Source organism: Myxocyprinus asiaticus, chromosome 40 (genome assembly GCF_019703515.2).
Source record: "Myxocyprinus asiaticus isolate MX2 ecotype Aquarium Trade chromosome 40, UBuf_Myxa_2, whole genome shotgun sequence".
Taxonomy (NCBI): Eukaryota; Metazoa; Chordata; class Actinopteri; order Cypriniformes; family Catostomidae; genus Myxocyprinus; species Myxocyprinus asiaticus.
The window spans coordinates 22,203,072-22,217,060 of NC_059383.1; the positions used below are offsets into that span (position 1 = coordinate 22,203,072).

At 43.0% G+C, this 13,989-nt stretch overlaps 1 protein-coding gene across 1 annotated transcript in view; it reads left to right on the forward strand.

Moving 5' to 3' along the window:
* LOC127430904 (teneurin-2-like) overlaps positions 1 to 13,989 on the forward strand; it is a 338,869-nt gene that overhangs the window by 254,793 nt on the left and 70,087 nt on the right. Inside the window, exon 13 of the mRNA XM_051681046.1 lies at positions 6,552 to 6,757. Within this exon, the coding sequence (XP_051537006.1) occupies positions 6,552 to 6,757 (206 nt within the window). The remainder of the gene's footprint in view (positions 1 to 6,551; positions 6,758 to 13,989) is intronic.

Genomic DNA, 13,989 nt, shown 5'->3' on the forward strand with positions numbered 1-13,989 from the left:
TCAGGGATTAACCGACTGGGCCGACCAGGTCTAGTCGGGGGGGTGTCCCTCCCAAGGGGAGGACACCATGGAGACCACACCCCGCCCGGGAGGGGGGGGGATTTAAGTGGAAATACGTCACATGGTCTTGCCGAGCTATGTCGGAAGTATGCCATGTGGAGAAGTCCCATGGTAGGTCCTACCCTATGGGGGAGGAGTTACTACAAGCATGGAGACTGGGGCAGAGGGGCCTCTGCCCAAGGAAGACGCATTTTGCCAACATGGAAACGAATTAGCGGAAGATATACGTCTCATGGGGTTACCTATGGGGAACCGCCACATGCAGAGTACCTACCCCAGTACAGGGCTTTAGTTAGCACGTGTACTGGGCTGGCAGCGAGTCTCTCCAAAAACTCCTCTGCCACAGGGCTCGGAGGAAATCAACCAGGAAACACAGTTTGTGAACACTAGTGGGAGTTAACGGCGCACGTCTTCAGCTCAGGGGAGGTGAAAGGAGCTATGCACAAGCGATACACCCGGCCAGCTGTCCCGGACTTACCTGCTTGTGCGTGCAACTACACGGGACGAAACCGGTTCCACCCGGAGGTTGTAGAACTTCACAAAGGTGTTGGGTGTTGCCCAGCCCGCTGCTCTGCAAATGTCTGTTAGAGAGGCACCTCTGGTCAAGGCCCAGGAGGCCGCAACACCCCTGGTAGGATGAGCTCGTAGCCCTACTGGGGGCAGCACGTCCTGGGCGTGATATGCCATAGTTATGGCATCAATGAGCCAGTGGGCGATCCTCTGCTTGGAGACAGTGCTTCCTTTCCGCTGTCTACCAAAGCAGACAAAGAGCTGCTGAGAGACTCTAAAGCTCTGTGTGCGATCCAAATAGATGCGTAAAGCACGCACCGGACACAGCAACGTCAGGGCTGAGTCTGCCTCCTCCTGGGGCAGCGCTTGCAGGTTCACCACCTGGTCCCTAAAAGGGGTCATGGGAACCTGGGACACATAGCCCGGTCGGGGTCTCAGGATCACATGAGAGTAGCCCGGACCGAACTCCAGGCACATTTCGCTGACAGAGAACGCTTTCAGGTCTCCTACCCTCTTGATGAAAGTGAGCGCAGTCAGGAGGGCAGTCTTCAAGGAGAGTGCCTTAAGCTCAGCTGACTGCAAAGGCTCAAAGGGGGCTCTCTGTAGACCCTGAAGAACTACAGAGAGGTCCCATAAGGGAACGAGGCATGGTCTGAAGGGATTCAGCCTCCTGGCACCTCTCAGGAACCTGATGATCAGGTCGTGCTTCCCTATGGACTTACCGTCCACTGTGTCATGGCGTGCCACTATAGCGGCTACATACACCTTCAAGGTGGAAGGGAACAGCCGCCCTTGACTGCGCATCTCTGGGGGTCTGCCCGTCGGGAAGAACACCACTTAGCGAACAGACGCCACTTAAAGACATACAGGCGCCCCATAGAGGGGGCCCTAGCCTGAGTGATCGTGTCTACCACCGCGGGTGGTAGACCGCTTAGGTCTTCCACATCCTGTCCAGGGGCCAGACATGGAGATTCCAGGGGTATGGTCATGGGTACCAGATGGTGCCCCGTCCCTGAGAAAGAAGATCCTTTCTCAGGGGAATTTGCCAGGGAGGGGGCTGTCGCGAGGAGTGTGAGGTCCGAGAACCACGTCTGGGTGGGCCAGTAGGGTGCTACCAGGATGACCTGCTCCTCGTTCTCCCTGACCTTGCACAGGGTCTGTGCAAGTAGGCTCACTGGGGGAAACGCATATTTGCAAAGTCCAGGGGGCCAGCTGTGTGCCAGCGCATCTATACCGAGAGGTAGCCTAGCCTCGGTCAGGGCGTACCAGAGCGGGCAGTGGGAGGATTCTTGGGAGGCGAACAGGTCTAGCTGTGCCTGGGCAACCGTCCCCGAGGGGGGGAGCCCAGCTGAGGCTTCTGTGTCTGACTGGAACAAGAGGTCGAACTTACTGTGAGACGAGCCAGCGGAATCATCCGGAAGCCCGATCGGGTCAGACGAGCATGCTGGGGAATGGAAGGTCCGTGGGGGGATACCCGGCGGAGGTGGTCCCATTGGGGTCCCCAAATCGCCCCAGTGCTAGCCACGCTGGCCTCATACCCGTAGGTAGAATGACCGAGGCGGGGAGCCGCTGGGGTGGTTTGCTTTCTTACGAAAGCAATCCGCGACCGCAACGTTGTCATGGTCATGTTCTCGCAGTGAGTACATGATCCATCCATGAACACTGTCTCCGCGTGGGTCGCGCCCAGACACGAAAGACAGCGATCGTGACTGTCCGAAGTTGAGAGGTAATGACCACAACCAGGAATAACACACAAACGGAAAGGCATCTTTAAAAAGATGCGTCTTTAAAAAGATGTTCTGTGTGTGCCGCTCTTTTAGAGAAATATTCTCTTTTAGAAAAATATACTCTCTTTTTTCTGCCGAAGCGCCCAGGGGCGTTCTCTGCAGTGCACCAGTGCAGAGGAGGGAGAAGCTGCTGAAATGCGCCGTCAGATCCAGCAGAGGTGAATGAACAGTCAGCTCAGTAAACATCAACCGTTCGGCTCCGAAGAGAAAATCTGAATGAGTGGTTGCACACCAGCTCCTTTTATACCCGTATGTCCGGGGGAGTGGTATGCAAATACCACTTGCCAATTTTCATTGGCCTTTTATCAAAGACCAGAGGTGTCTCGGGCTCCCAAGAGTGACCCCTAGTGTCACTACATTGACACAACGTCGAGTGAGTGACAGATAGGGAACTTGACATAATGCACAAAAGGAAACAAAAAAGGTAGGTTACTGTACGTCAGTTGTACGTAAGTTGTGAAAAGAAAATTTTATTATTTATTTTCATTTAAGTAGCTTTTAATATATTTAATTCATGAAATTATGCTTTCTTATAACTGAAGTGTTACACTCTTCTCCAAGTATTTTCTGTTTTTATTTATTAAAACATTTTTAAATTTTTAAACAAAATTAAAAAGAAAAAAATGTTGAAAGAACTTATGTGGAGTGTTGTGACAAATGTTGCTATGGAGCAAACTCGGAGTGGGTTTCTTGCCGAGGAGCGAACTCAGAGTGGGGTTTCTCTCAACACAGTGAGCGGGGTTCGAGTGAAGAGCGGGTTATCTCATCTGTTGTAGGAGCAGTCACACTGCATGACTACAATGCAAAACTTCTGACATAGTCAGAACTTCATCAAAGGCTAAAATTCATCACAAAAGCGATTAATTAGCCCTCAGTGAACATGTCATATTAAGCGATCAGAGACTGACGATTTTGCCCTATGACAAGATATATCCTTTACGATCCCCAAAATTTGTCTCATATTGCAAAATAGCACAGTGTACATGTAATGTATGAATTCACCTCTATATTCTCTAACAAAATATTTAAGAACTAAGAAAGAGCTCCAGGAAATGTTGGGTCCAGGAAATATAATAAATATAAGAAAATGCCATGTCAGACAGAAACATGTTCTAAAATAAGAAAAAAGATTATTTTTAAAGCTTACAAATCACCGACAAAATAGCCCAAGTCTTTTGAAGTCATACAAACACTTTGTATGATAAACAGACCAAAATTTAAGTTGTTACTTGCAAATCAAATTAATTCAAAGATCAACTCATGTATACAAAGCCCAAATCAAATGTATATCATCAAACCTCATTTGTTCTTGTGTCCTGACATTTGGTTATGAGACACATAAGAACCAAGAACCAGTGTAAGGAATCAGTGATAACGGCATTAAAATACACCGATCAGCCACAACTTTAAAATCACCTGCCTAATATTGTGTAGGTCTCCCTCATGCCATCAAAACAGCACCAACCCATATCTCAGAATAGCATTCTGAGATGCTATTCTTCTTGCCACAATTATACAGAGCAGTTATCTGAGTTACCGTAGATTTTGTCAGTTCAAACCAGTCTGGCCATTCTCTGTTGACCTCTCTCATCAGCAAGGCATTTCCATCCACAGAACTGCCGCACACTGGATGTTTTTTGTTTTTGGCACCATTCGGAGTAAATTCTAGAGACTGTTGTGCGTGAAAATCCCAGGAGATCAGCAGTTACAGAAATACTCAAATCAGGCCATCTGTCACCAACAATCATGCCACGGTCCAAATCACTGAGATCACTTTTTCCCTATTCTGATGTTTGATGTAACTGAAGCTCCTGATCCATATCTGCATGATTTTATGTACTGCACTGCTGCCACACAATTGGCTGATTAGATAATCGCATGGATGATTGTTGGTGCCAGACCGGCTGGTTCGAGTATTTCTGTAACTGCTGATCTCCTGGGATTTTCACGCACAACAGTCTCTAGAATTTACTCCAAATGGAGCCAAAAACAAAAAACATCCAGTGAGTGGCAGTTCTGTGGATGGAAATGGCTTTTGATGAGAGAGGTCAACAGAGAATGGCCAGACTGGTTCGAACTGACAAAGCCTACGGTTGCCGGTTGATGCATGTATCAAGTTCAAGGCTCTGATGCTGGCATACAGAACAGTCACTGGGTCTGCTCCAGCATACCTAAAATCATTTATGCAGAGCTACGCACCCACTAGAAGCCTGTGGTCGGCTAAGGAATGGCACCTTGTTGTACCAACACAAAGAGGCACCAAAACACTTTCCTGGACTTTTGACTTCATCATACCACGTTGGTGGAATGACCTTCCCAACTCCATTCGTGAACCTTACTCACTTTCTGTCTTCAAAAAAGGCTAAAAACACATATTTTCCATGAGCACTTAACCAGTAACTATAATAATAATAATAATAATAATAAAAATAATAATAATTCTTGTTGCACTTTAATCTGTTTTGAATACTATTCTGATGCTAGTGAAACTTCGTAATATGGCACTTTTCGTACCACTATCTCCTTAAGATGATTTGCTTATGTTCTCCTCTTTTGTAAGTCGCTTTGGATAAAAGCATCTGCCAAATGAATTAATGTAAATGTAAATGTAACTCAGATAACCGCTCTGTACAATTGTGGTGGGAAGAATAGTATCACAGAATGCTATTCTGATATGAGGGTTGGCGCTGTAATGGCGGCACGAGGGGGACCTACACAATATTAGGCAGGTGGTTTTAATGTTGTGGCTTATCGGTGTATATCCTTTTGTGTTCTGCAGAAAAAGAAATTCATAAAGGTTTGAAATGACATGAGGGTGAGTAAATTATGACATAATTTTAACTGTTGAGGTCGTTGCCATTTTTTGTATCTTTTTACATGTAAAACGCCATGTGAAGTGGTGGTGGCGTAGTGGACTAAAACACTGAACTAGTAAGCAGAAGGTTGTTGGTTCGATCCCCACAGCCACCACCATTGTGTCCTTGAGCAAGGCATTTAACTCCAGGTTGCTCCAGGGGGATTGTCCCTGTAATAGGGCACTGTAAGTTGCTTTGGATAAAAGTGTCTGCCAAATGCATAAATGTAAATGTAAGTCAAAACTTTAATGAAATTGTGAGTTTCCAACTTGTAATTACAAGTTCAACAAAGATGTGAACATTTGGAAACTTGTAATTCCAATAATTTCAAAATGATGTGAACTCACCATTAGTCCCTAAAACATGACAGAGCTAGTCAACACCAGACAGGCAGACCACCAATACCTTTTCCACTGGCTCTGATGTGAGCAGTTCTGGATGGCTGAACTCTTGCCGAGAGAGTGAACTTCAGTTCCAGAGCAAAACTCTTCTCATGTACACTCTCCAGGGGACTTTATTTCTCTATTCTACTTTTTTTTTTCTGTGCTTCCCCATTTTTCTCTTTTTGTCTGGCTCACTTTCACCATCTCTCTCTCTCTCTCTTGGTCTCAGTATAGTGCTCTCATTCAGCACAAATCTGTCTATCCATACCCCTTGTTAATGAGTAAGGTTGGTGTGGCTCTTACTCGTTGCCAGACTTGGCAGCTTTAACTGGCCTGTCATTTAGACCTGACAGTGTGTGTGTGTGTGTGTGCAGGGCTGTTCCAGACCATTCTGGTGCCCTAGGCGAGATCCCTATTGGTGCCCCTGTTCTGGGGGGGTGAGGGGGTATTTGGGGAGCCTAGGTGACCGCATAGGTGCATAGGGGGGGCACCCTAGGTGACCGCCAAGTTCGCCTATGCCTAGATACGGCCCTGTGTGTGTGTGTGTGTGTGTGTATGTGTGTGTGTACTCCTGCAATAGAGGGCTTGTTTTCACAACAGTTTTCTCTCTAGAGACCACACTTAGCAGGTGTTAGGGTGTGTGTACCTGTGTGTGTGTGTTAGTTTTGGTGTGTGGCTAGCTCTGTCATAATACAGTGGTAGTATGATCTCACGGGAGAAGGCAGGGTTTGAGTAAGGGTTGATGACTTTGGCAGCCCACACTGCACACTCATTAGTGCAGAGCTCTGTCTCAGCGGAATCATATGTTGATTTTTCTTCTTACGCTCTGCAAATATTTTCACACAGAGCGGAGAATATTCCCTTTCCTCCATACCTTTGAAAATCTTTCTTTGTCTTCCTTTCTTCATCAAATAAATCCTGTATCTTGTCTCCCCTCTCGGCCTCCGTTGTCTCAGGGCCATGGGTGCTGAAGAACAGCAGTATAAACAGCGGGGAGCTTGAGCTGGGGCAGCGTGTCAGTCAGGACGTTCCTCCGGGTGTCTTCTGGAGGTCCCTGCTTCACCTGCGTCAGCCACACTTTCTTAAGTTCAACATCTCCCTGGGCAAAGACGCGCTGTTTGGGGTCTACATGCGGAAAGGCCAGCCTCCATCACACGCTCAGGTGAGCAAATTGCCAGCATGTCTGTTTCTTCCTTTAAAGGGGCCATGTCCTAGAAGTTTATAGCATTTAAATATTTTTTCTCTATATAAAAATATCTCTGGATTCTCTTTAGTCCACTTATAATGTCAGGGTTTCTTGCACCAAAAACAATAATTTAATTCAGGTGCCTTTTAACAGGTATTAAAAATTTGGGAATAGATATACATAAATATACATTCAGCTAATTGTTTCATTGTCCCTCCCACATTAAAATGTATAAATAAAAATTAACATGTGATGTACAATGGCTCAGTCCAATATAAATTCTATTTCAGTTCTAGTTGACATTTAAATAGCTTTCAGGTTAAACCCATACAAATCTGAAATCTGATCACAACATATATGAAAAAAATAGGGTTGCATAAAAATATATCATAAAACGTCACATACTTTGCTTATAAATGCAACAACATTATAACAAAATACTAAAAATGGCTGAGCTATATGTAACATATACATGTATTTTCCTTAAAGGTGCAATATGTAACATTTTTCATGTAATATATTTTTTTTTGGCAACGTGTGAATGGCTTGTAACACAACTTAAAAAATTAGGCCTTCCTGGACTTCCTAGGTTGCCTATTAAAGCCTGTAGACTGATTTTCATGCAAAGGGAGCAGGTCGCTTTTGCCGGGAAAATCCAAAGGCTGTGACATTTATGTGTGCTCCCGAGAGCCTTGCCTCAGACAGTAGCTTCTCTTCCGCTATTCAACAGCGTCAACAAACTGCAACACTAGGTAACATTATCTTAGAGATAGAATCCAGCAAACGTCCGGCTCCCAGCACAACACCGACTCCTACACAAACTCTGAGTAAGCCAAAAGAAAAAAAAATTATGTTCTGAATCCCATCTGGCTAAGCGGGAACGTGATCGTGGTTGAGCGAAAACTAGAGTGAACATTGACAGGGCATCTCGAGCCAGAGTCCGATAATGAATGAAATAATGAAAGTTTGGAAGAACAAGCTGATCGACCCAAAACACCTTCACAAGCACGACTTGAGCAGGACATTTCACAGTGGTACGTTTTAATTTAGTAGCTTTCTTACAAGTACACTGTTGATTATTGTGAACCTAACAAAGCTTCAAGGAAAAGACACATAGTGCATCTAAGTTAGTAATGTTTTGCTGGAATGGGTGTAGCCGAACTGTTTTCGCCTGAGATATGAATGGAGAACAGAGGCTTACTCCCAATTGGACATTACCGGGGGTATAAGAAAGTTAGTGAGCAAGTTAGCCGTGGACTACCGTGGATAGCAGCCATAACATTACAGCTTTTAATTATATAATTATATAAGACTCTTGAGATCGACCATTTTGTTACACAGTTTTAGGTAAAAGCTGGCCCACAGCTGAATAGTAAACCCTTACAAAACCATAACATTACATTGCAAGTTAGCCGTGCACTACCGTGGATTGCAGATGTAAAATGACCGTTTGTAAAACTAAATCCATCTACACACTTGATCACTATTCATGATAGTAAGAACGACAAACAATCTGCATAATTCTACACAATTGTAGGTAAAAGTGGGCCCGCAGCTGATTAGCAAATCTATTTCAACACAATAACGTTAGCTAGCAGGTTAGCAGAGGCCTACAGCTGTGCACTGGGTGTACACCGTAGCTATAACACAAAACTCCGCATTTGAACTCCGGTAGCAGATAAATCCATAAATAATCAAACATACTTGCAGGTTGTGATCCTGAAGCACCAGATTGTCCCAACAAAGTGGGAACTGCACCATCTTTCAGGGGTAACCGACTTGAAAATCTGACATTGGTTGTGGCTGTACTGCTAAATAATTCAAATAAATTTTAACCACTGATAATTCAATTCGGCTGCCTTTGGAAGTCCAAACAAAGAGGTTTTGCTTTCACAGTGAAGAAAACAGCATCTTCTCGACATGGTGAGAACACTAACCCAACTGATCCCGGCCTCTGCTATAACTACATTTGTTTGAGGGTGGGCCAAAGTAACCCATATGTGGGCATTATGCAAATGTGTTACATAGTGATGTAGATACTTTACGGAAGATATGGCTGGACAATAATCCAGCCGTTTCTTGTAGTTCTTGAGCAGTGTTGACTATGGGAGAGAATAACTCCCTTTTGCATGGACTTTGTGCTTTGTAACTTTGCAGACCTTTTACATGCACAAAGAGCTATGTTACACATTAAAGGAAAGGTAAAATCCCAAAAAGCATAATCGGGCCTCTTTAATATTCTTGACGCAACATAACATTTGCCAGCCCCAGTCAGCTGTGTGCTATCTACGCTGCAAAAGGGACCCCACCACACACACACAAAAATACACGCACTTGCTCACAGTGATGTCACCGCATAACAACACGTGTCAGACTCGCTTCTTTTCAACTGCAAGCGCATTTCTGAAACGTAGGATGGCAGGAGATCGCAACGTTTCACTGAACAATCAGTTAGTGCTTTCCTTGTGATTATAAATGAGCCTTCCCCTGTCATCTGTATGTTTTGGAGCACATTTTGATCACTTCAAAAGCGGAATGAAACAGCGGTACACGGCTTAATCATAGCAGCACGTGGGCAGAGCAGGTACGGTAATTTGCGGACTGGTCTCATCCGAACAACAGACTATTTTAAATGCGCCTGTGAACCAGTGAGATGTGTGGCGGGGATCGTGAAACCCATTTGAATAAGGTACAGAATTGTCTGTTGCAAAACTCTTATGTCTCTGTGATGAAAATAGTTTAAAACAAACAGCCCCCACATTCTAAATGGCACTGACAAAGAAATCCAGAGAAAACATAAATTAGAAGGCTTTTCAATTCTCAGATCACAACGCTTACAAAAATGTACCATGGATTTACTGTAGTAACACTAACTGTACTGTATTACCTATGGTAGTTGTGGCAGAAAAACTTTCTAAATGTATTTAGACTGCTGTTTTTTCATTACAAAAATGCCATAGTTCTTTATATAGAAACCATAGTTACTGACCATGGTAGTGAGGAGCCATGCATGGTTTTACCTATGGTTACCATGAACTATTACAAATATCATTGTTAAAACTATGGATACTATTGAAGGACTATGGTGCATTTTCATAATTATGGACCAAGCTATCAGTTTTCCATCTGTGTAAAATCTGTACTCATGTAATGCTCTCTGATTGTAAAAAAATGTAAGTTGTTTTGTTTGCCTTCAGAAATTCCAAGACATGACTGTAGTTTAATTAGTAGGAGCCTGATCAAAGGAATCTGTAAAGGAGACCCAACTTAGTCACACTGTCAGAATATTTCAATTTAGCCATGTAAAAATTAGGTGTTCATTTTTTCCACAGATGTTACTGTCATTAATATCATAATTTTCATCTGCATCCCAACATTAAAATCAATGCTGTACTGTCAAATGTGCATTTCAATGCACATAACATATAATATTATTTGCCTGGGTGCTACCAAAGCAGGTGCTGGTGCCACATTTTCAAAGGGCCCTTTGAGGGCAGTGTTGGGTAACATTACTTTTAAAAGTAACTCATTAGAATATTGCGTTACTCCTTAAAAAATAACTAAATTAATTAAAAAGTTACTTTTTATGGAAAGTAAAACGTTACGTTACTTTTGCATTACTTTTTTCTCACCGCAACTATCTCTTATGCAGTGCATTTAATACAAATACAAGAGATATGTAGAGACATTACAGGTCATGCTAGCTACTGTACAACACTCATGTCAAAACAACATACTAAACAAACCGATATTTAGAAAGTCTACAATCAGTAGGTCTTCACGTCATATTTTTAATAAAGACTCAACTGGAATATGCATGATTTGTTTTTCCATCGACATGGCAGCCAACCTGAATAATGAAGCATAACCACTGCCTTACCTAAAGCAGCCAAGTCCAACACTTGAATCTGCATCATATATGTCACCATGTGCTGTGCCATCAACAATGCCAGAGTCAACTTGAGATGTTATTCAGAAGTCAGGATAAATTCAGTGGGGAATGCCAGCCTAACATGTTCAAGGAATAAGTCTGTTGAATAAATTAATATTTTTCACTTAAGTCATCTCAGTGCATGCTTGTTTTGAGCTGATCCACGGTGTGTACAGATGCCACTGGTTGATTCCATACAACTGCAAACGCACATGTTGATACAACTTGAATGGAATCATTTTTAATGCTACCAAAATGCCTTCAAAACTTTGTTTCACAAATCAAATTACTTATTATAGAACAAAAATGTCAAATATTTTAAGAAATTAAGACATTTTGTCTGCGTACCCAGACCATGTAGTACGTTGCTCGCAGCTGCTGATCCAGAGTCAGCTTTTCTCATCCCATTCTCCCAGTTAAGGAAAGCTGCATCACGGAGCAGTTCGGCTGCATATGTCAGTGAATTGAGCTAGTATTTCACCCTGTATATCATGCCATGGCCAGTGGAAGACTAGTAATCAATCTGCCTAAACGTGTTTACTGATTTTTTTTTTTTTTTTTTAAATGCAGCGTGTATTTACACATGAATCAATCATGTTTCACTCAACCGAATGTTGAATGTTAAATGCTTTAACACAGAGCAGTTCAGATGCAGACTGATCCTAGAGAAGTAGTTACAGGCAGCTTTAAAACAAAGCAATGGCCTGGGTAGCTCAGTGGTAAAAGACGCTGGCTACCACCCCTGGAGTTCGCTAGTTCGAATCCCAGGGCGTGCTGAGTGACTCCAGCCAGGTCTCCTAAGCAACCAAATTGGTCCGGTTGCTAGGGAGGGTAGAGTCACATGGGGTAACCTCCTCGTGGTCACTATAATGTGGTTCGTTCTCGGTGGGGCGTGTGGTGAGTTGAGCGTGGATGCCGCGGTGGATGGCATGAAGCCTCCATGTGCGCTATGTCTCCGTGGCAATGCGCTCAACAAGCCACATGATAAGATGCGGGGGTTGATGGTCTCAGACACAGAGGCAACTGGGATTCATCCTCCGCCACCCGGATTGAGGCGATTCACTACGTGACCATGAGGACTTAAAAGCACACTGGGAATTGGGCATTCCAAATTGGGTGAAAAAGGGGAAAAATCCCCCCTAAAAAAACAAAACAAAGAAATGCGGATGCACAAACAGTCAACAATCATTCCACGTTGTATTTATCTTTATAATCATGCCGTGGCCACGGGAAGACTTCTCCGGTGTATGCCTGTGCTATATTATACCACGAAAATGTGTGTTTACACACTTTTAAATGCAGCCTACATGAATCAATCAAGAGAATCAAAGTATCACTTACTCGAATGTTACATTTTTGACAAAATGTTGCCTTATGAGAACACATTTCTTAACTCTTTCTGTGATTGTCATGACAATGGCAACATTTATGAAGGCTGCTCATTTAAGCTGCAGTGCACAAAAAATCCACCGCTGCAAATGATGAGTACAACTGGATTCCACTGAAGCGTTCAGATTTACATTCCTTTACCAGCAATATTTTGCAGTTTTTAAAATGTAAATCTCAGGGTGGGCTAAAAGAAGACTTGTGCTCTGCCCATCGCTGATTAGCATGGCTCATACTCTCCAGAACTACAAGCCCATCATGCCCCTCCTCGAAGTTTGCACACTTTTACTCCTGATTTATCACAATACGAGGAAAGGAGAGGTGTACAAAAGCAATGTGTTACTTATTTAAAGAAAAATAACTCTGATATTATGGTCCAAAATAAAAAACATTGCGTTACTTTACTCGTTACTCAAAAAAAGTTATCTGATTACGTAACACACATACTTTTATCGCGTTACCCCAACACTGTTTGAGGGCACAAATAAACCCTGATGTGGCCCAGGCTGAATTTGAGTTTGACACCCCTGTTTTAATCTATTCTTCGACCAACAAACGTTAATACGGGTCCGGCATTGCGGGCTTGAGGATGTGCGCACAATAGCACCACTGCTGAATAAAATCCTAGGGGAAACACTGAAGTTTATGTATTGTTTTATAATTATTAATTTTTCATGGCCTCAAAAACAATACCTATAAGAATACAACAACAAGCATATTTCATGAATATTTTATCTGTTCACCTTTTATTTTTTATTGTCATCTTATTTTTGGATCATCCGTAATCTACTGCTTGGTAAACATCACAGAGTTCGTGATGGCACGTGTCTGTACCTTAAAGAGCGAGTGCTCACTATAATGTATGTCACTCACATACCATTTCAGATTTCAAGTAATTTTAAGTATATTTTGATTTGGATGTAACCAAAAGTGCGGTTGTCTGTGTCAGTTTGTTGTTTTCTGTGCAAATAGTTTCTCCACTTCCATCAGTTTGTCTCATTCATAGCGATCTGTGGAGACCCACTGTAAGGACAAGGGCATGAGAGATGAGCACTTTCGCATTGATTGATTGGCAGCGTATTGAACCAATTACAGCTAATCAGAGCCAATGTCTCCCCTCACGTGACTTTTCGCTGATATTCAGCAGTTACCCACCTCACACTCTTTATGAACTCTGATACTGCAGTGAGCTGAAGGGAAGCATGAGAGATGCTGCCTCCCTTTGAAACTCCGCTGAGTGTCACTGTTTGACAGAGTGACTTTAGAAATATGACTGCTATACACATTGTTTGAGCTCACATTTCTTAATATTTAATTTGTTTTATTACGTACAGTCATTTATTTTGCTCACCCGAATTTTTGAGGAGCTGCCTCCCTTGCCAACTCTGAGAAATCGCGACTGTACTATATGCATGTAAATACAACACTACATTTGATAAAATATGCAACAGGGGACCCTACTCTGTCTCTCTATCAAGTAGTCCTTGGCCTGGAAAAGGTTGAAGACCCTGGATTTAGTTTAACGTGACCTTTTTCCACCCTGTCTCTGACCTTCTAGATTTAAACAATGCTTTTGCTATTGTGCCTTTTAAGACTTCTATATGTAAATGACCTGTTATATCTGGCTAACCTCTGCATATCAGTGTAGTTCACACTTTCATTCATCAGGCCAAGTTGCTAAATTCTGAATAGGCATTGATTTCTAAATGAAGTGATCATCTGTTAATGTGCTCATTTGACATCATAATTTCTGAAGGACCCATTTTTAATGGTCTGGGTGGACTGGGGAAGAAGCTTTACATTGTGAAAGAGTATGTCTCTATAGTACATTAAACTCTTTCTATTTATTAAAGAACAAGAAAAGCCTTTTTTATCTATGATATGTCGCCTT